The sequence below is a fragment of the Hippoglossus hippoglossus genome, chromosome 22 (assembly GCF_009819705.1).
Source record: "Hippoglossus hippoglossus isolate fHipHip1 chromosome 22, fHipHip1.pri, whole genome shotgun sequence".
NCBI lineage: Eukaryota > Metazoa > Chordata > Actinopteri > Pleuronectiformes > Pleuronectidae > Hippoglossus > Hippoglossus hippoglossus.
In genome coordinates, this window is record NC_047172.1 from 15,593,579 (window position 1) to 15,617,131 (window position 23,553).

General features: G+C 42.5%; 1 protein-coding gene across 1 annotated transcript; it reads right to left on the minus strand.

Moving 5' to 3' along the window:
* Positions 1-2,703: 2,703 nt before the first annotated feature.
* plcb2 (phospholipase C, beta 2) lies at positions 2,704-23,553 on the minus strand. The gene is made up of 32 exons (XM_034576986.1): positions 23,470-23,553; positions 23,129-23,206; positions 21,763-21,831; positions 20,599-20,739; positions 20,064-20,143; positions 19,864-19,917; positions 19,676-19,751; positions 19,426-19,526; positions 18,495-18,655; positions 18,244-18,390; positions 17,925-18,082; positions 16,695-16,777; positions 16,462-16,546; positions 15,914-16,118; positions 15,732-15,814; positions 15,537-15,633; positions 15,327-15,411; positions 15,030-15,154; positions 14,625-14,776; positions 13,954-14,118; positions 13,315-13,414; positions 13,029-13,133; positions 12,737-12,801; positions 12,551-12,641; positions 11,362-11,799; positions 10,407-10,590; positions 9,734-9,875; positions 8,450-8,514; positions 7,780-7,839; positions 7,487-7,544; positions 5,036-5,119; positions 2,704-3,631 (listed from the first exon to the last, which is right to left on the minus strand). The coding sequence occupies exons 1-32, from the start codon at positions 23,551-23,553 to the stop codon at positions 3,461-3,463; spliced, it is 3,792 nt and encodes a 1,263-aa protein (XP_034432877.1). The 3' UTR covers positions 2,704-3,460.

A 23,553-nucleotide genomic window follows, 5' to 3' on the forward strand; every position in this document is an offset into this window, starting at 1 on the left:
AGCCACGGGTTGCCATGTGGTTAAAGATCCTGCTCATCCCTCTCCAGCCGGTCAGAGACGGAGCTGCCGGGGTAGTCCTTGTCTTATGTAAGATTATCCACCCAGTGATTCAGGGCTGACTGGTTTCACACTCTGAAGCTCGCGGTTCATCAGTGTTGTGCATGAGGTGGCAGCACTCACAGGCACAAGCTGTGTCTCGCAAACAGAGTTTGTCCAGATCCTCCATTTTCAAAGGTCACTCGTCATTCGCTTCAGAGGAAGGGTGTCGCACCATTAAGAAAAAATGAGAAGTGGACAGATTGCTCTGGATGGTGAGTCAGGGAGAGGCTGTTTTCATTAATAAATTCATCGCATCTCTGTGTAAACATGTTGGGAGCTGAAATTAAGTTGGAACATTTCCCTTTAGTGAGTTTTCTTTTTCAATCCAAATAACTTCTCTTTGGTCCACGTGCCTTTATTACAGCTCCCTTTTAATAAGAGCACTTGATCCATCGCAGAGCTCGTATAGAGCTCCAGAGAAAAGACGGCGCAATTATGTGTTATTATGAATCAGTCGTAGCATAATGTACCAAATTACACTCAGCAGTGTAGAGAGAGAAACAAAGAGAGACATCATCACCAGCCTGCAACAGCTTTTCACTCACGTTCCAGCCACTGACTGAACCACGGGACTCTGACATCATGTCACCGCTGCCTCTTCTTCTCTTACTTTAGTAATCATGTGTACCTACTCGTTGTATGTCCATCTATCGTAAAAAAAATATTTTCTCACACACACTCACAAAGGGTACTGAATACACAATGTCCCGTTTAAGAAGTAAGAAAAACAAAACAAAATGATTCTATTCAAAACCTTCATAAAGTTTGAGGCTTTTTTTGTTGAAAAATTACGGTGGCAGAGACGTCTCAAGTGCATTAATGGAAAACACAACTTTAAAAGCCACACAACGGAAACACAACCACAACACTAGTACACAACAATGGATGTCGACAAGAAATGTGCAGAGTTAAAACTGCGGACAAGTATGCTGTCACACGGTCAAGCCAGCCACCACTTAAAATTTGATGCATGTCTATTTAATTTGTTTAGTTACAGGTGCTTTCTTCTTTTTTGGGTGCTCTATGCGTTGTGGTTGTGTTGTGTCTTTTGCGCTTGTGTTTTTCTGTTCATGCACTTGTGTGAGACGTCTCAGCCACTGTAAGAAATGTTCTATAGCGTTACAGGTTTAAGTCCCTGAATGTTGGGAATCATTGGCTTCAGATGAGATAAACAGGCTTGTAAACAGTGGGATGTCAGTTCTGGGCCAGTAGGGAGGCGTTAACAGTGCATTAAGGTCCAACAGATCACACTGTGGATGCATTTGGCAGCTTGCAGGTATGAACAGTGTCAGTTCATTAGAGTCTAAATTACATCCTGGACATTTTTTTAAAGTCCTATCCTGGATATGATATCTGGACTATGAGCTGCTGATACTATTTACTTAGGCTCTCCTCCTCGTTTACTGAAGAGTAGAGGAAGTCCAGTCAGACAGAACCAGGTTGTAAATGTGATCAAAACACACCTGCAGGTTAGGTCAGTTCTCCCAAACTCTAATGTGCATGTAAATGAACCATAAATGAAGTCAGGTGCCAGGAACTGCCATTGAGAAGAAAAAGAACAAAACATGTAAGTTAGAGTCTATTTGGAGCTATTGATTGACAATAGCAATTCTGACCGGGAATATTTATGTGTTGGTTCTGCATATGGTTTTATGCCTCTGCACCAGTTGGACATATCAGGTTAACTCGTTGTGATATTCACCTGGAAGAAGATCAAGGGTCAAGGTCAATGTGACCTGACAAAACATGTTTTTGGCCTATATATATATATATATATATATATATATATATGAGATTATTGTATGCCACTTTATATTAAAAAGGTCCACTTCACTGTGACATCATACTGCTCTGCCCATTATTCAACACCTTCACTTGGGAACCTAAGAGGAGATCATGACAGTAGCTGTGTCTCAATTCAGGGGCCACATCCTTCTGAAGCTGCGTTTGTAGACCAGTGACATCACAGTGGCGTGACTGGGCTGTCTCGATTCGAAGCTTCCGTCAAATGCGGCAGACAAATGTGTCCTTCCAGCCCCGGGCAAAGGAAGCTCCACCAGGTGGATCCTTCTCGATCCAACATATCCCATGATTCATTGTGCTTTAGTGACAAACTGTTTTCCAAAGAGGTAATTATTTAAATGTAAGCACTGAACTAAACAGCTAACGGTAAAACATCATTTTTTATCAAGCGAATAAAGTTTTCGTCCTTAGCTCTGTTGCTGGGCGACGGCTGCAAGGGCGGTACAAGCTAACCCTGGCCGCCTCATTTCAGTTCGACCGACGCGGTCTACGCAGCCGTTGGAGTAGACCAGGTCCTCCTAAGGATGCGGCCGATGAGACACAGCTCATATTTCCCTTTTGGATGGATAGTGATAATGACAGTTATGGAGTCCACATTGAATCAGTGGTGTTTTAATATTTTCTGTGCGGTGAGGCTGAATGTGTCGGTGAAGCATCCACACCTTAGAATCTGTGGCTTGTTCGCAGCAACATGCACCTTTGAAGCATTGTCTATCGTCATGTCTACAACACAGTGTTCACAGTGGTCAGGTGAACACACACAAGGTATCTCACAGGGGAAAAAAAGCTCAACAAGTCAGTCAGTTAAATTATTCTTTTATATGTCCCTTTATCATAAATCAAAAAATATATTTAGAACCTTTCAATTAATTACTTCAAAGTCTTCACTACATATTACATGAGTCAGACAAACATGGATGTTAACTGGCTATTGGTGGCATCCGCACACAAATCGAGTTTTTCTTTTGTATGGCCTCATCGGAATGTTTTCCTCGCCACAGATTTTAAATTATCTTTATTCTGCCGAGTTTCCTTTTTGTATCTTCAACACACCGAAAATTCTCAGCTTCATTGTGGCTTCATGGTCTCACACAGAAAATCAAGCTGCACTCAAGTGTCACAAATAGAGTCATTGTCTCGATGCAGCCTGCGGACTCAGATAAACCGTTTTCCCTGATACATTTATTCTCATTCAACTCATCAACTGTGCTTTTGGTGATGGGCCTTCGTCTGGAAGATATTTGTCCCTGAGTAGCCCAATGGAATTTGTTTTTTCATCCAGTGAGAAGCAACTAAAATATAGAGTTAAAACTAAAATTTTAAAAAAAGTTCAAAATCATCCATAACATCCATAAAAACATGATTATCACTTAAACACTCCTAAAGATATACCCTCTCCATGAACAGCACCTAAATATAATATTGAATTTCACACAGTTTCCATCATTGAATAGTCTACAATGCAGTAGTAGAAAAAGTGCAGTAAAAAAAACATGGAAGTTACAATAAAAAATTTAAAATTAGGTGACACTGAGGGGTCAGGGGTCAAAAGACGAGTTTAACCGAGGAAGACATCTCCATAGAAGCCGACTCCCTCCACCTTCTTGTCTCCAGCCTGGTCGACCAGGTCGGGGAAGTGAGCACCCACGCAGACATTGACAGCGTCCTTCACCTCCGCTGCCAGAGACCTCAACTTCTGCTCGTGCTCCTTCAGGGCCTCCTGATTGAGCTGCAGACACAGGGGCCAAAACTCCGTCAGAGATTAGAAGGTTTATCAAAAGGTCAGATTGGCACTTTTAAAGCATTTTTCTTTGCCCGCCAAGTGCTTATCATAATCTTTAGAGAATAGATTTCTGCATTGACAAAGGTTTAATACAGATCAATGCTAACCTCAAGCTGAGGAGTTGGCTTCAACCCAACGCCATGGATTGACTTTAAATGTCAGGATGTTTGATAATGTGGCAACGTTAAGGAAAATGGCTCAATACTGAATCGGGGATGTTAAATACATACTGCATAGATTAGTGTTCAAAGAAAGTGAGTTATCCTTATTTGTCCCTTTGTTTTTAAGGCCTGACTTGATTTCTCCCACTGCTTCCCACAAAAAAACAAAGACTGTATTTGTAGGCTGATACTACTGCTGAGACAAAAAACACAAACAACCATCTGGAGCTCACACGTCAATATCTAAATTCTCTAACACCTCTTTCCGCAATACCAACCGCCAACATTTCACTAAGTCAAAGCAAAGCATTGTCGTAGTGAAGTGCTCTGACATCATTTACAGTTTGTTTTCTCAATTCGCCGAACTGGATGTGTCACTCAGCAGCTCTGCGTGCAATCACTGAATGGACAGATGGCCACAGTTGACAATGCATTTGAAAATAACAAGGATTTGTTTCTGGTGCATGTGTTGTGTGTATATGCACGATTGTGGTAGAATCTACATTTTAATTATCCTGTGGGGGGGGGGGGGGATCTGTTCAGACTGGCAACATTATGGGAAAGCACAGCATACTAAAGGTAAACCATTATGTTTTAGGATTAAGGTTAGGTTAAAGGTTTGGGGTTAGGCTGAGGGAATAAATGTAATAGAACATTTCCACTGCAGGAACTCTCCACAGGAAGCTGGAACCTTTTGAGGAACGCAACATTTCCATCAGAGCTACTATAGGGAAGTAGTTTTACATCTCAAAAGTCCCCTGTTCAGAGGAAAGTACTTTGTGAAGGTTTAGGAACAAATACACATTTCTGACAGTATTGGTACACGCTATAGATCGCATATAAAGATGGACGACATAACAGCTCCTCAAAAGTCAAACCAAAGCATCTTGATCGCCACCTGTCTTCTCCCTGTTAGCCGACATGTATCAAACAAAAGGTCGAAGTATATACGTCAAATCATTTTTACCCACACAGCATTTTTAAGAACCTGCGACTGCAAACCTGTTTTTTATTTGAGCCATGTGAAGAAGATAGTTAATACCAGGCTTTTGATATGTCAGCAAACTAAGTTGCTGAATATTTTTCCCCTTTGTGGAAACGTGCTGGAGATTCTTTATTGGTAAAAGATATCATTGATAACTGTTCATTTCAAAAACTTGTATATATATCGTGGTGTCAGTGTGCGCACCTGATTGGTCAGGGTCTTGATTTCGTCCAGTGTAGCCGCCTGTCTCTTCATCAGAGCCTCTTGCTGTGGGCTGTGATCTGAAGACTGTAACATGATACAGGAAATACAACATGTCACTACTGAGAAACACTATCGATCAGTGGTTTACATCTGAGTGCAAGTGTGTGCACATGGGGGATAAAGTATGTCTGCTTGTCTGTGTGTGTGTGTGTGTGTGTGTGTGTGTGTGTGTGTGTGTGTGTGTGTGTGTGTGTGTGTGTGTGTGTGTGTGTGTGTGTGTGTGTGTGTGTGTGTGTGAGTTTCTGTGTTTCTGTGTGTGTGTACAAATATCTAAAGAGGAACGCACCCACGGGATGCAACCTGAGTGGGAGAATCAATAGAGTTAAGTCACAACAGGTTGTACTTGTCCTTTCCAGTTACAAAGCCCTTATTGCAGCTTATTGCCAATGCAGTAATGAGGCTGGGCTGATTAAACAAGTAGTTGTGTTATAAGTATTTGTGGTAATTAATTGGTGAATGCTGATTAAGTAGATCGAAATGAGGCTGTTATGTGACTCTAATGTGTGTGTGTGTGTGTGTGTGTGTGTGTGTGTGTGGGTTTGGAGAGGCCGGGATGGTGGTAAAGTGGGTGTTTGCTGCCATACCAAGGGAAGTCGATCGGAGAAGGGCAGAGTGAAATGTTCGAGTCTTTAACCCAGATACAGCGGGTCTGAATCTTGATGAGCCAACTTGAGGAACAAGAGCAGAGCTCAGTGAGTCATCGACCATGGATTAGCCCGCTCCCTGTAAACAGCTTCTGAGTAATGGACAAGCCCAGGCTATGGTCAGGGCCTGCTGCACTTTACTCAGTATAGGAAAAGAGGTGAATGGGTGTGTTCATGCTCATGTGCATGTAAGTTTGCCTACAGCTCAACAATGTGTGTGTGTGTGTGTGTGTGTGTGTGTGTGTGTGTGTGTGTGTGTGTGTGTGTGTGTGTGTGTGTGTGTGTGTGTGTGTGTGTGTGTGTGTGTGTGTGTGTGTGTGTGTGTGTGTGTGTGTGAGGTTATATGTAGGTTCCTTTGTGATGATTAAAGTTAGAGTAAAGGACTAGGGAATGCATTATCCCAATGAGAGTCCTTACAACTAATATGATATGAGTGCATGTGCACATGCATGAGTGTGTGTTTGTCTGTGTATGTGTGTGTGTGTGGTGTGTATGCTTGAGTGTTAAGGTTATATTTAGGTTATGGTTAACGTAACAGTAAAGGACATGCATTTTGCTGATGAGAGTCCTCACAAGTAATGTAAGATAAGTGTGTGGTGTGTGTGTGTGTGTGTGTGTGTGTGTGTGTGTGTGTGTGTGTGTGTGTGTGTGTGTGTGTGTGTGGGTGTGTGAGCGTGTGTGTGTGTGTGTGTGTGTGTGGGTGGGTAAGCAGCACGTGGGTGTGTTGCATGTGACCATGTGTGCAGATGTATGAAAGTACTGTTACATGCCTAAGGTGATTTTTGTTTCATGTTTTCTTCAAATCTTTAGACACTTGCAGCCTCTCCGTAACCATAGTTACGCTGTTAAGTACAATAGGTGTTGAACAGACCAGTAGATATCTCCACTTTTATTTTCTCTTTCTTTGGAGTCTTGTTGTTCAGTCACTACAACAGTCGTAGCTCTTCAAGCCACTCACCATTCACAACACACACTTCTTATTTCTTCATGTGCAGACAATGTTTTGTTCTTTACCAAAACAACCCTCTGGATCAGTCTTATATTGTTTTAAAATCTTTGAGGATTTTGGTGATTTCTCTGGAAACAAACCACTACAATGAACATCTACAATGAAGTTCTAAAGAGTAGACTCCCTACCTACTGTCAGAGTAGATGTTCATTCTTTCAGATGAATGTACTGACTCGTTCTATCAGCTCGTTGTTACTGCTAGTCCCACGGTTAGAAGAAGAAGTTACATTAAGTTGCATGTTTTATATCAAGAAAGAGTGAAAATAACAAAGATAGAATAATGAGAAGAGAATTTCCATTAGTTTGATGTGTGAATATTTATAATCTGTAGACAAGCAGCAAGATCCTTGCACAGAGCAAAGGAAAAACGCATTGACGGAAATGCATCGGCCATCATGTTTTTAATTTATCTGCATTCATAGAGATTAGCCAAAATGTGGTATGGACCTAAAACACCTCCAAAAAGCATCACTGTTTGAGTTTTTGTGCTGAGAAACGTTTGATGTGATTAAAGAAACTAGTTGGACTGTAAACGGTGTATGGGGAAGAAGATTCTTCTTATTTGTTGGCAGCTGATTGGCTCCGAGATTGGTCAACAGTTAACACAGTCCACCCATCAGTGCCGGTGAAGTTCATTGAATACAACGTCAGAGCTTGTATATGTGACAAATACTGTTGTACGTGTGGTTAGGTGTTGGACGATTTCAAGTAGTTAAAAAAAAAAACGTCTATACTTACAGCACCATCAGATTGACTGGTCTCGTCCAACAGCTCCGTGCTCATCGCCCTTTTCAGCCTGAGAGAAGATAATTGTAATTTTCAATTAGACCCACACAGCGCTGAAAATTCATCGAATAATTCCGGGCTTAATGTGCGTGGCCACGTGGCAGAGAAGTGAAGAAGCTGAGCTGCTCCTCATCGTCTTTCTCCTCACACCCCCTTTCATTTTAGACAAGGAGCGGAAACACAGTGAGAGGAATGGCAATGAATGGAAACAGACATAGTAACTCAAGGCCGTGGTGTGAACTCACTTTGCTTTCTTTGAGGATGAACATTTTGAGAGCGTTTTCTTCTTAGTCTCTTTGGCTTCACTGCAAAATAAGGCAAAAAGGAGGAAAGGAAAGTGAGGAGAGGGCTCCTCCTGCTCGATTTAAGATGTGGCCCCATAAACAACCATTTTTCCTTCAAAGTGGAGTTGCGGGGCTGTATGTGCCTGATGTGACCTTTTGTTCACAGTTAAAGGCTTAAACACGAAGTTGTAGTCTCTGTGTGGACAGGTAGAAGACCAGGGCTGCCGCTGTTTAAACACCTGTTTGATAATGGCTGTCCTGAGATAACCATACGCCAGCTGGGGACTTGGGATAAGGCGCACACACACACACACACACACACACACACACACACACACACACACACACACACACACACACACACACACACACACACACACACACACACACACACACACACACACACACACACCATAAGCCAGCCAAGGACATTGGAAGACCTGCACTGAGGTGAATCATCCATTATCTGAGGTATTCTCTTTGCAGAATGTCAAATGTTTAACCTCAGGTGACTCACACATCGCATGAACACACACACACACACTGACACACACACACAGGCCCAGATCGGGTGGACTCAGCACTCAGTGTTTACATCATGTCCCAGATGTGTTCGTATGGGTGCTATCACCTGTCCAGGGTCTTCACTTCACTGCTGTGTCTCTCTGTGGCCGTCTCCATCAGTTTGGCCAGTCTCTGTCACAACGGAGGGAGAAGGGGACACACTCAGAGAAAATGTGACTTTGAATAACTGTTTCTGTGCTGTGTGTGATGGGAGTCTCTCCTCTGTGAAGGTCAGCCCTCTGGTTTTGGGTTTGACCGGAGCATCTGGCTCGAGAGCTGCTAAGTGAGACGTTAACTGTCACCTCGCTCCGCAGCACTTCTACAGTACGCACTACACTCTGTCTATTGAGGTGGCAACCTTTGAAAAATCCCCTGATTGACCCCTCAGCCTCATGCAGATTTAAAGCTTATGCTAAGAGCACCCCCTGAGCACTTAGGTCTGATGTGTAATCAATAAGGCCTCTAAAGCGCTGGCCCTTTGCCCGTGAGCCCAGACACATGGCAGCAAGAGAAAATTAGGTGATCCATCAGACACGTGAATTCATCCTGGGCGATGGAAATAATAATCCTATTTTGGGAGTTTAATTATTAGATATGATGAAGGCAGCCAGGAGCAGAGTGTGAGGCGTGCACGATGGAAGAACTATGTTAGGACAAGGAGCTGATGTTGACTTTCAGGTAGCTATTAAAAGTACTATTACTAATACTACTAATATTTTTTAAATGAACAAAAATGAGATATCGAGGTCATCTTCTGCTACACAAATGATCCCATTTCTGTTTAATACTATAAATAACTGATGGAAAATGGGAATTCATAGTTCCTCAAATAAGATTTTTTTTAGTTCATGTTTGAGGAGCAGAACAATTATATTTACAATTATAAAGTATAAATTATAGAGTTTATAAAGTTGTTGACTTGACATATGTACGTAATGCGTGATTTCCTGTTAGCTCTGTTTTAATCTCTGACAGAAACTTGCTAAAATTACAGAAAACATCTCTGAGGAAATTTATCTGACGTGTACTTTGACTTTTTAGTTTGGCCCATGTCCCATCCACTAACATGGAGGAGGCGGGGCTTATGACTGTAAACAGCCACCAGGAGGCGATTGAGAATTTGGCTTCACTGTTTTGGGAGCTGTCATGTCATCCATCTTCATAAACAGTATTTGGTTTGTCCACCTTCATATATATGAAATGATGTGTTTGATTGTTAAATATGAAAACTTTACTTTATGATAACATTTTGTTACTTTTATCCAGCAATGTATTTTACCGATTTTAAACAGAATGCAAACATTTGTTTATCTCTGAGTGGAGTTTCAATCTAAATCTTTATTTGACGAACCTCTGTAGCAAACTGCTCTTTCTTCTTCTTGAGCTGATCGCCCTGCTCCCTCCACAGAGCCTGCAGCTCCGCCTGCATTTTCTCCTTCTGCTCCTGCACCCGCTCCGTCTGCACACTGGAGTCAGGGGTGCTCCCTCCTTCCCTGGAGGACACATCATAGCATGGCACAAAGTAGGGCATAGAGTTCATCGAGTAACTGCTGCCGACCCTCCAAGTACAGAGATAAGGCTACAACCATGTAGTTACTGGAAGTCCTCCACAGAAATGCTCATGTGGTCTTGAATAATACATGTTTTACCCTGAAAGCTTGGCGTGGAGGACTAACATCCATATTCATTTAGCTGTTCTCTTCACCCTCTAATACTCGGCTTCAGCAAGAAAAACACATTAGCTGAGGAATATTCTCCGTGCCTCTAACTATAATCTCATTAATAACACTGACCAAAACAACAACAACTTCATTAGTGGGTCGGTATTAATATGCTGCAGAATTCACCGCTACTTTACGGGAAGCAGAACAGTGTTTGGTGAATGGCTACAGGAGAAACAATTGGACAGAGGGGCCTCAGTCGACACCAAGCCTGTTTGGCAAACATTTTTCATCCGTCCATATTTAAACTTGACAATGACTCTCAAAATGTCAACAAATAGGGAAAAGAAAATCTTCTCTCACTCTTTTTTCTTCAGCGAGGCCTTCTTCTTTATAGCCTTGAAGGCGTCGCAGTATTTCTGAATCTGATCCTCGGCTTTTTTCTGATATTTCTTCTCCAATTCTTTCATCTCTCTCTCCTGACGCTTGATGACCCTCAGATAATTCTTGTGCTGTGTCAGTTCTTCAATGGTCACAGTCGAGGGATCTGCAGGATGAGCACACAGGAGCGCTGCTGTGAGGAGACTCACAGAGGTTATGCATTCATGATGAAACTCTCAAACAAAAATTAAAAATTGAAACTGGTCTGCTTTTTATGTCTCAGGACATTACCCTGTTGTGTGTTCAGAGAAAACGGATGACTGCAGCAGATGAAGGTGCATCAATCCCAAATAACCTGGTATATTTATAAATGTGATTTGACTGTACTTCAGCAGAGAGCAAACAGTAGGTTAAAGGAGCAAATGCCTCTGCTTTCAGGATCCTGCCTTTTATTTTCAGTTACGCAGTTTCAGATCAGAGCTGCGAGACATAGCTGCCAAAAATCGCGTGAAAGAGGTTGTTGTAAACTCAACAGAAAGCAATACAGCGAAACAGTGACCGCCCCCTTTTCGCACAGCTCTGGTTCCTGAATTTCTCATTTAATATCTTCATTGACTTCTCAGAAAATCATTTTGGAAAGACAATTGAGTCGAAGCAAAAACATGGGCATGATCCTTTTCTGATGACTTCCAGCGCCTCTTCTTGAATTTAACCTTGTTGTCAATATAGTGTTGCAATATAATGTAGTTAAAAAGGGAATGCTGCAGTTTTGAAGAAGGAACAATTTAATACAAAATAATATTAGCATAGAATGGATTTTATAATTATATCATAACATTATGCAAGACTTCAAAACTTTCAATGATGCAAAACCTTTTCGTCATATTTTAAGCCTTGCAAGCCTTTTTTCCAGTATGTTTCCATTTGTCAGCGTTACCTTCGCTGCATGTCGGCAGCTGAGGGGATTCGTCTGATCCTGAGGACTCAGGTGATGCACTTTCTGGACAGGGCACGACCACAGCAGCAGTTTTTCCTGGAGCCTCCTCTGGGGCAGCTTTCTCATCTGGAGCAGACTCAGAGTTTGTGCCGGACTCATTCACTGGTTCCTCTTTGGTATCAGGAGCTGCCTCTGGCTCCGGAGCCGCTTCTCTCTCAGGGTCAGCTTCCTCGGGGGCGGCTTCAGGAAGAGTTTCGGATATTGGTGCTGAATCTTCAGCAGCAGTATCAGGAGTTTGAGGAGGCTCTACTGGAGGCTGTGAAGCATCTGTTGTGTTCTCTTCTTCTACTATAGCTTGGTCTGGACTTGTCTCTGGTGGAGACTGGGATGGTTGGTCATTGGTGTCAGCAGAAGGTGCAGGCTCAGACACAGCCTTTTCTATGGGTGGATGCAAACAGTTTAGCCATCAATTACATCTTCCAAACCTGGCACTGACACCTATTAGAAGAGTACTTTTTTGCCTTAAAATAGCAGCTTTAAAATTAGTTTTATGTTAGACTGATTAAGAATAGGAAGAATTCCCACTCCTCACCCTAACACCTGTTCTTGTTCTATGTAACGGTAACGATCTCTTTTGAGAAGTGTGTAACTGACTTAAATTGTCACATCAGACCCAGAAAGTTAAAGTGTAATGCTGAACTGTTGATCAGTTAAAAAGAATTAGAAGTCATTAATTAATCCCTGATAAATGATTAAGGAAACTTTTAAAACATGAATAATTCTAAATGGAGTTTGGTGTATGTGTGGGACTTCATGCACCGCAGAATAAATCACCACATGGGGCTGTATTACTTTCTTACTGGTGCAACCGCTCATTGAACGAGCTCATTATTAGAATGACACTCTCAGCCAAGGCCCAACAGTCTCGTTATAAAACCACATTTAAATTCTCTAGAATTGGGGGATTTGCACCAAATAACACAAAGATTTTCATCAATATTAATGGATTATTCTTTGAGGAATCTATGAAGGAATCCTGGATCCGCCCCCAAACTGGAGCAGCATCAAAATTGATTCTGTTCTTCCCAAGATCATGTCTCACCCTTCCACTAAATTTCAAGGTTATCAGTTGTGTAGTTTTCGCTGCTAACAAACAAACAGGACCTCCTTGGGGATTTTATCAAATTACCTGTGACAGCGGGTTCACTTTCCTTTGCTTTGTCTGTGGCGGCTTTGACCACAAGAGGTAACTCATATGGAGAGATGAAGTTCGAGGACGACTGTGTTGGCACAAATAGAACAGCAACATCAGCATCATCATCACGTATCACTGAGTGATGGTTGAGTTAGATTTGCTGTAGCAGCTTTTCATTACCTCCTTCTGGGTCTTGCTGGTCTTCTCTGTGCCCTTTGTTGGGTTAAATAAGGCGTCGGTGAAATCTGAGGGAGAATAATATACACCGGTGTGTAAATAGTACAAAGTAATTTGTTATTTAACATTCACCAAATTGAAAAAGCAATATGCTTCTATATGAGCTATATGAGTCCCACACGTCCAATCTAGATCTAATCAGAGTCTTGTCCCTGACCGTCACGCCGGCAGCGTGAATTCAATTACAGCAGAGGGTTTTGTTTTTTTCTTTTGCAAAAAGTGAAAAGCCAAGGACCTGCAAAGGCAGCAGGGATGTAGTCCTTGACCTCAATGTACACAAAGAGAGCCGGGAGCGTGAGCGGCAGGTTGCTCTCACTGTGCAGGCAGATGTGATGGAAGCCTGCAGGTCACAAAACAAACCCCTGTGAATTAAAGACAAGGCTGCAGCTCTGCCCAGATCCAGTGGCTGAAACAAGTTAACAAGCGCTCCTGAGGCTTTAGATTACTCAGTAAAGTTTTAGATGATGCACATTAGATGAAGCGTGAAATGGTAAGAGGATAATTTTCTGACTTTCACTGACCTGATAGGATGGAATCAACTGGGATGATCCTGTGTCCCAAGAATTTGCCGTTCTCCTCATGGACGACAATTCTCAGAGAAGCCATTTCTGGGAGCAGGATCTGTCCATGATGACAAAAACAAGCACAACAGGTTATAATGGTCACGCTCTCGTAAACACAGTCATCCTCATATGAATCTGTGCATATTTACTTCTGCCAAGGAAGTTATGTTTTCAACCCCTTTTGTGTGTTTGTCTGTGGGCTAGATTAAAAAACTATTTAAATGGATTAGCATGAAACTTGGTGCAAGGATGTGGTATGGGTCAGGAAAGAACCCATTCAATTTTGGTGCGGATCCACATCGGGGGTGGATCCAGGAAATATTACTTTACTTTCTTTATCATTTTGAAATAGGGCTTTTATTTTTTTTTTTTATTTATTTCGCTGTTTTTCCATTTTTTTCCCATATATTGCTCTTTATCTCATTGTTTGTCTGTATGTCTGTGACCCTCAAGGGACAAACGGTATAGACGATGGATGGATGGACATGAGTGTGTACAACTTGGTGCATCTTGATTGAGTTTAAAGGGACTGTTGGGCCTTGGCTGAGGTAAGTGCTCTACACAATGTTCTCTTGTAGTTGACCACGTTTCCTGCACCTTCTCAAAAACAAAAGGCTCCTCATTCCACACCGGGTTGATGGCGTTGGGCGTGGTGGACCACTTGGTGCGATGCTTCTTTTTGGGGTCCCCCGGCAGCCCGATCACCTCCACCTCCACCCCCGTCTTCACGCTCTTATCAGACAGAAACTGTCCCGAATAGATCTGGTGAAGAGGAACGAGGTTGTAAGGACACACACATATATGAATCTGGTTAAGTATGGATGGGCCCTGTTGTGTGGATCCATGTTCAGGACACGGTGGATATAAATAGAGCTCAGGTTTTTCACTCATGCCGAGTCTGCTGAATACCAGGAACTATGTATCAGTCGCAGTAGGGAGCTCATATTATTATCACTGCATTCACAGTACAGAGAAAACCAAGTGGCTGCACACACACACACACACATAGACTTCCCAAGGCTATCGAGGGCAATTTATTGCTCAATTTAGAAGAGCAAAAAACAGCTCTAAGCTCTATATATATTGTATTGTTAGTTCATTAGTTTCTCTACAATGTGCTGTAGTAATAATCATAATAATGTGGGTTTTAAAGTCATTATTTGCACCTTTGAATTCTTTTTTTTTTTCTATTCAGATTGCACAGATCCTCCCAGGACAAACACACTGTGAGGATGCTCAAATTGAAGAAACCAAGGCCGTGAACCTGCCTTTATGGTCAGTGTGCTCGCCACCACCGTGTCAATCCTGTCACAGAAGGGGTCAAACTTCTTGTCACTGCGTCGCAGAACGTCGTGCTTCAGCAGGTACCCCGTCCGGCCGTTGAACTCAAACAGAGCCATGTTCAGCTGCATGGGGAAGTCTGGAAATAAAGACAGAGACAGCAGCAACAGTCATGCCCCCTCTCTGCAGCACACGGAGGAGCAGAGCAGAGAGCACAGCACAGGCCTGTGCAGCTCAGAGAGGTGCAACACTGACCTGCTGTGGTGAAAAACTGAAACTCAGCTCTTAAAGAATAGAAGCTCATGATATTTTAAACATGTCACACTCAAACAAGAAGCATAAATGGTGACATCCTTTAATTTATTGTAGTTGCACTGAGGGTGCATTTCTACCCATTGTCTGGTAGTTGAGCGCCACCATCTGGCAGCCCACGTTCCAGAAAGGCTGGGGGCTGTAGTTAGATGAGTCCATTCTTGTTCCTTTGGGGTAAATCCTGCTCATCTGCCTCTTATTGTATCTGAGAAAGACGATTTAAGAAGCACAATTTTAAATCTACTTGCAACAGCTTGAAGCAAAAATATTTTGGTCTCAGGGTGATTTAAAATCAAACTCAGCCATGTTGAACACAGATTTCCATTTTTGTATTTTTCTTTTTGCTGCATTCATTTTTCAGCAGCCTTAAAGGATACTCCACAAATTCGACGCCAGTCTTGGAAATCATTGCCTCCCCTTTGGTCTCCACGAGAGACGAGATGACATAACTCCTGTTTTTCTCTGTGAGGGAAAGAAAACAGCAGGGAAAATTACATGACTCGCACCAACTCTGATTTGTTTACCTATGATTGCTTTAAGTAGATGTTGTATAAAAGAAAAGTATTTTTGTCTGGGTCTGTATTTACTTCTGGCGTTGTCAAAAGAGATGAATTTGTTGGGCTGGATGTAGTTGACCAGGGATGACATGGCCTCGTAGGATGTTACTTCTTGCCCAGCTGTGCCCTGTGGGGGATTGACAGGAAGTTAACTGAACCGTTTCTTTGCCCCGACACCGGATGATGTAACGCAGTAAAAGTGTCATCGCGGCTGTCGTCCTCCACCTCGTCCGATGTCTTCATTTTCTCCTCATCCTGTTCATCTATCTCCTCCTGCTCCTCGTTGTCCTCCACAGCTGCGTCCCCTTCTGTTTCAACATGCAAACATAACAAATAGATAAACGCTAATAGTATAAAATAAAAGGCCTATTTTAGGAGTGTAATCAGATTTGGCTCGGTGCAGCCACCTTGGTTCTCCTGGGTGCTGGGCGCAGGATCCTGGGAAGTGTTGCTTGTGACCTGGGCGGGTGCGGCTGTGGCCGTGGTCTGTTCTGAGGCTGCTGTGGTGGTTTTCTTAGTCTGGACTGGTTTCTCATGGCTGCCCTTCTTATTCTTGATGAGGATTTTGCCCATGAGCTCAGAAGGGCTGGGGATCTGCTGACCTGGCTTCAGCTGGAGTTCACACACACAAATGAGTTGAGAAAACTTAGAAAACTGACGAATCAGTGTGTGATCAGTGGAGACAGAGTACACACAGCTAAGAGGAAGGGTATGGCAGCCTATTAGGGTCATGTCTAGCAGAGATAAGAAAGAGGACAAACATGAAACGTGGACATTGACATTCGTTTCCTTCATGCTAATGTGGTTAGTCTGCAGCGCTCAGCTGAGTCGCACAGTCTAACAGGATATTGCCTTATCAGATTTATCAGACAAAGTGCTCTGTTTAACATATCCCCCCCTGTGTACTAACTTTCTATTGCTTTGACAGTGCGCTGTGTAGCAGCAGTGTACTCACAGGGTATTTGTCCAGCGGCTCTGTCAGCAGGGCATCACCAAATATGGTTTTGCAGTAGTTGGCCATCTTCTCCTGCTGTTTCACCCTGTAATAAAACACAGCCACACCTCTTACTATTAGAAAAGGTTCAGCTACATCTTTCAGTATTTCCCATCAATACTCCATTTGGGATAATGGCTTCAGAGCATTATTACATTGTGTTAATGGGATGAGTTCTTGGGGAAAGCTCTTACGAGTCGACGTGATTCTCAAACGACAGGATGATGGGGTACTGCGAAGTCTTGAAGGCGCTCTCAGCAATGGCCTCAATCACATCCTGTTCCACACATGAACAATGTGTTTTGTTTATGCATTTGACTAGTGGATGACTGAAGAGATGCAACTGGCAGGACAGCACAAACAGGCAGCAGAAAAACAAGCAGCAGAAATAGATTCAAATCATTCAAATCACAGACGAGTATGACAGACTGAGCCCATCACAGCCGTTCTCCCAAAACATGATGAGAGAAGTGCTGGCAAACTGCAGAACTACTGCGTCTATGCAGAGGCCCTGAGGTCAGCTCCGAACCCATCACATCCACAGTCTGACATTAAACTGAACTGAGGTGTTGTGTCAGGGCCCCTGAGACCGCGGATCTGCGGCTGCCCTTAAATGGAAGTGTTGAGTGCAGGAGGATGACGGAGCGTATGGTGGGGGGGAGGCTGCACCCCGCACAGCATGTTGTGTGTTTTTGTGTCACTTTTTCTTCACACACCTTTGCCCTTTTAATGTGCACATGGACATGAATCAAAGGTAGTCGGAGAATTTATAGGCTTATGACTATTTACATGTACCTATCGATTCTCTGTGTCTCGGCTTTAGCTGGTGCAAAACGCTGCTGCTCCCATTTTAACCAACACCAAAAGTAGAGGCCCCATGTCTCTCCCATTCTTGCCTCCTTTCATTGGCTGCCAGCAACATCTAGGGTTGATTCTACAGTTCTAGAGTTTTAAAGCTCAGCACAATCTGGACCCCAGTTATGTTACGGAGCTCCCTATGCTCCAAAATGTAATCTAAGAAACTTCATAGTAAATCAAGGCTCTAGATTTCCTTGGCTGACCTGTTTTTTAATCATCACTTTTTTTAACGCCTGATTTGTAACTTGTTTTAATGGATGTTGTTTGTTTTTAATATTTTCTTTTATGTTATTGTTCTTTGTTTTGGTCTGCATCATCTGATTCAAATGTATTTCGTAAAGCACTTTGTAATCTTGTTGAGAAAAGTGCTGAACAACACAAATTAGAGGTTGGCCATTTCCTAGAAAGGCCCTTGATTAGTATTCACTGGAAGTGGGAGATGCATGAAGTAGGGAGTGATCTTCATTATCTGGATTGTTTTCTACAATAAATTAACGCAAAAACTACTGTAAAAATATTTATTGTTCAAATCGGTTCATATCCGAGTAATGTTTTCGTTAACATGCCTTGAAGAGGATCTCAGTCGTCATGGTGAAGCCGTGGGTGATGATTGGCTCTTCATCCGGAGGTTTGCCCTTCCAGCAGTCCAGCTCCAGACAGCGGCAGCCGGACAGCAGACACTGTCGGTACATCTCCGGGGAGGACACACCGGAGAACTGACCGGCTGCAGGGCCACAGACAGAGAGAGAGTCTCCAAACATGTATCCAAAAATCCTGTCATATCATTTGTCAGCCTACAAATATACGGATTGATTAGGGCCACCTCATAGGAATTAGGTACAGCATTAGCATTTTCAAAGCTATAATAACACAGCTGCATGTGACCTGTCAGGTATGTGTTGTGGGACGACTTGATGAAGTAGTGCGGTATGGGTTGGGTCATGTCCTGACACTTAGCCAGCCTGTCCTGCATGACAACCGATGTCTCCGGCCCCATCAGAAAAAACAGAAGACCATCTGGTGAAATCAGACCTTCGGGTGGAAAGAAAAAGAAGCATGTAAACCAAACATGCGATCACAAATCTGCATGAATTACCAGCCGTCCATGTAACAAACCGATCATCCACTAATCTCACCTCTGTTAGTGTTACTTAAACAGGGCTCGTATTTGTCGACCAAAGCCTTGATCTGGTCCGGCCGCAGGCGTGGGAAGATCTCCTCATTGAGCCGAGAGTCTCTCTGTTTCTCGTTGATGAACTTGCTGAAATTTTCCTTCGTCATGGTGGGTTTTGTAGAGCTGGGGGGGGGGGGGGTCACAGTAACATATGACAATCACATCAGAACTGTTGTTCATGTTGACTGTCAGGTAGCTAATGCTTGAGTAGGAGAATCCGATTGGCCAAGCATGAGGCGGTCCACAATGTCATTAGCAGCAGACGTCTCTGGCTTTGTGCTTCCAAATCAGAAAATGTAAAGAAGCATGTTTATGTCTTCAGAACCATTGGATAAAAGAAATAACCTCACCCTTTTGGAATAGTGTATTTAGATGTCAGATAACAGGTGATGATGATGATGATGATGATGATGAGTGTGTGTCTGTGTATGTCTGTGTGTGTGGAAATGTTTTTTTAAAGTAAATAAATTGTTACAAGAACTAGAAGGATACTCAGTACAGTGCATTCCTCCACCAAGGTCCAATCGTCTTATGAAACTATTTAAATTCACTAGGTTCAGATTTTTATTTGGATCTGCAACAAATCGCACTTACTCAAAAATATGGGTCAATTTAACATGTCCGATTTTTTTTTTTATTAAGATCTATGAATTATTCTTTGAGAAATCAACAAAGATTTTGAAAAACCAGCCTATCTCTTTCTGAAAGTGAACAAAAATTCCAGGATCCGGGTCCTGTACTAAATACCAATTACAAATACCATACTAAAAGACTTCCTTGTAGGAGGTGATATTTCAGATTCAGTGGATGTGAATCTGGGAAATCTACAGGATATACAGTGATATGTGTGATTACCCTGAAGATAATCGTCAAAATAAAAGAGGTCGACTCACTAAGAATTGAAGATCTCGTAAATCTCAGGCCGAGGGCAGAGATACGTCATGAAGGCCTTGAAGGCAGCCTCAGTGAACACATCAGGCTTCATGGTGTCATGCTGAAATGTGAACATGTGACACCCACATCATACAACTGTGACAGAAAGGATAAACTCACAAACCTTTGGTTTCATCTTGAAATAATCATGCAGCTAGAGTGTTAAAATACAATAAGATATTTGCCAGGGGACAGAATGTAGCTTCTAACCTTTCCTTTAGGGAGATGTGCCGATGCTAAGGCACTTTCCACCCTCTTCTTATCCGCAGGGAACATCTTGTAAATACTGAGAAACACACACACACAGCGAAACATTGTGCAGGTATCATGGGAATTCACTGTATAAACGTACGACTGTGTGACATCCTGCATCCTCACATGGCTGCACTCTAACCTACTTCTTCACTGGGATCTTGCCGTCCTTGTTGGTCTGAAGAGAAACGCGGATGTATCTAGGATTGAAAACACAGAGGGGTCACTGTTTCTGTGCGATAATTCTAAACTGTGTTAAACATGATGAAATTACATGGAATTAAATGTTATTGTGTTCGCTCAGCATCTCCAATCTGAAGTGACGGGCCACATGATGTGCACTCACATTTTGTCCAGGAAGACCTGTCTGCAGGCGTTGTTTCTCGCAGGGTTGTAGGCAATTGCAAGAATGTCATTAGCCCAGTTCTGATTGTGCATTCCATTAAAAAAATAAACAGCAAAATTACACTTGAGTGCCGACATGAATTGTGCCTGATATGCCCCATAATAATTAGAAAGGCTCTTAAATTACACACAAATTCACCACTAGAGGGCATTAACATAATGGTACCTCAGGAAATGAGAGTGGTGCATGTTGCGTTTGAACAAAACACAACTGTGATTTCATTACAGCCGATTAAATCCGGATATTGGAGTCATAAAGTCTAATAAAGACAAAAGGGAAGAGAGAGAGGACGCAGGAGTGGAGAGTGTGTGTGTGTGTGTGTGAGGGGGGGGGGGGGGGGGGGGGGGGACGGCCTATGGCTGCGGCTTCAACAATCAGAGAGGATCAGTGACAGAAGGAGGGATGATGGTAAACAGCAAAAGAAAGAACACGGTGCCAGTAACACACAGACTCAGTGTATATGGAGCTTTATTACCTGTGTCACTTTCTCCTTAGAAGCGAAGAAGTTATAATAGGTCAGATTCACCGTGTCCGGACCTGAGACGATGGTCAGAGTTTTGGCAAGATGGTTGCTGTCTGGAAAGTCCAGGTTGAACACGTTGCGAACCTTAGGGTGCTGTTAAAAGTCAAGAGAGAAGGACAACAGTGGTTATTATTATCATTAGTATTATTATTAGTATTATTAGTAATAGAAGTAGTAGTATTAATAGTAGCAGTTCTAGTGGGAGTAGTATATTTTGTATGTTTTGTGTTTGTGAATTTGCATTTTTGTGTTCCTTTGAATCAAAGAGAATTGTTGGCAAATTAGATTAGTGGCTCACAGTATAATGAAATTTAGATAGCTGTTTTATATCTTTTCTATTATCTATTTTTTCATTATTTGTTTACTTAAAAATCATGTCAATACACTCTCTACACATTAACCGAAGCAAGACCGTATCCCTATATATTTTACCCCTGAACTCTGCTGTCATGTTTATGATATTTTATTATGGCATTCATTTTAAAAAGGCCTCTATTCTTTTCTATTCTTTTCTATTTTGTCCTGTTCTGTTCTGTTCTGTTCTATTCTGTTCTGTTCTGTTCAAAGTGCAGAGCTGACGTCAGCACTGGAACCCAAATCTCCCCAGGAGCCCTGAGAGTAGAAAATGTTTCCAGCCCCCCCCCCACTGGGAGGATGTCGTGCTCTGTGATCTTTGCTCTCTGAGGAGGCCGCTGAGGACTTTCAACTTTCGACTGACAAAACCAAAACACAAACAAGCTCGCTCACAGAAATCTCAGATCATGACTCAGAGTGTGTGTGTGTGTGTGTGTGTGTGTGTGTGTGTGTGTGTGTGTGTGTGTGTGTGTGTGTGTGTGTGTGTGTGTGTGTGTGTGTGTGTGTGTGTGTGTGTGTGTGTGTGTGTGTGTGTGTGTGTGTGTGTGTGTGTGTGTGTGTGTTTCTGCAGTGGGGGAGTAGCCTGGGCTCATGTGTCCATTGCCATGTTTTTTGCAATGCAAATATGCCTCTCATACTAATGGGCAAGCTAAAAGGCCTGACACCGTATTTGCATGCCAGCAGAGATTCTTACACAACCAACATATGGGCTGGACTTAATTGTCAAATCAGAGTGCACACACATCATCCTACTGTACTCACTTTGGGAAGTTTTGCATATTTTCCTGTCCGGGTATCTCTGATGGCAGCAACATCCAGAAACGTTGTCTCCTAGAAACAAGAAGCAGAGAATCATCTCTAATACAACATGTAGGTGCTGGTCCAAATATGGATTGAGATACAAGTCATCCTCTGGCCAAGTGCAGAAACTATGGGATTTACTTTGACTAGAACGTCCTGACCCAGCAGCTGTGGTGATATACACATGAGACATTTATAGTCAACAACAGGGTTTTTACTGTCAAAATAAGTTTGAATACTGGAACAATCAAAACACATAAAATAACATTTAGAGCATGTGGCACAAATACAGTACATTGCTGTTATTTTACAGTAAAATCTCTTCTTTATCAAGGATGCTTAGAATTTAATAAAAAATAAATGTAAAAACACAGAAGAATATCACATGTTAAGTGGAAATATATATATTATGATCCATCCCTCCATTATCTATACCCCAAAATATTTTGAGTGTCGTAAGGAGAGCTGGAGCCAATCTCTGCTGACATTGTGCGAGAGGCAGGCTTCACCTTGAAAAGTGGCCAATCAATCATAGGGCCGACATACTGAGACAAACAACCATTCACACTCACATTCACACCTATGGTCGATTTAGAGTGTTCAATCAACCTCACCCCAATCTGCAAGTCTTTGGACTGTGGGAGGAAGCTGGAGTACCTGAAGAAAATCCATGCAAACACAGGGAGACCATGCAAACCACACAGAAAGAACCCTCCAGCCGAAAGCACAATTTTCCTCATTGGCCTGTAACAATCTGTACAAGGTGCAACCTCCTCTGTCCTTAACCTTCGACTAGAGTTAGGAAAAGGTGCAAAAACAAAGAAACTTCAGGGAGAGTCACAACTGAGGGATCCCTCTCCCATGACACACAGAAGTGAAATAGATATCACATGAAACAAAACAACAATATTGAAAACAGTCATGAGAAAAGACAGTGTCAAACATAAATGGAGAGGTGCATCAATAAGAGAGAAAGAGAGCGGTAAAGACAAACAGTTCTCTCTCCACCGAGTGCATCACGGTTCAGCAGCACAGTGCAGCGGGATGGTGAGCCCACAACACAAACCAATCAATAACCTCCACAAGCTGCCGGGACCAGAAGGTGCAGCGCAGCTCCCGGCCATCTCACAACTCTGACACATCCTAATTACACACACTGTGGGTGTGAGTCGCTGAAACATGACCACCTCTGTTTGATGTATGTTTTAATCTGTCCGTTAGGGCTCGTCTGACGCACACACGAAAAAACTATTTTATTTCAATATCACCCACTGTGCGAGGGCATTTTTTTCTTTCTTTCTTTTTCCAGGATCTTCGTATTGATTACCTTGCTTTGGTTGATCCAGTAGACGTAAAAACCTTTAGGATCCATCTTCATGGTGACAGGGACGGTCTTTGTGGAGTCCTTGATGGAGACGAGGGAAATGGACATTTATTGAGTTTAAACGTCTGAAAAAAGAGCTGCTTGATGGTGATGTGCTTATGTTAAATAGGATCTTCTCTGGATATTTTCCAGAACAGTTAAACAAGGAAACATCAGTGACTGAAGTTCAATAGGACAACAGTTACAATAATGGTATTAAACAAAACTTCTGCGAGTTTACAGATTAGATTCATGCAGTTATTAATTATGATATTCACCAGCTCTGATTTATTGTATCCACTCACCTCTGACCACTTGGTAAACCTCTCTCCTTTGACCAGGCAATCTTTGACCTCTGGAGGATCCAGAAAATATCTTTTCTTGTTCAT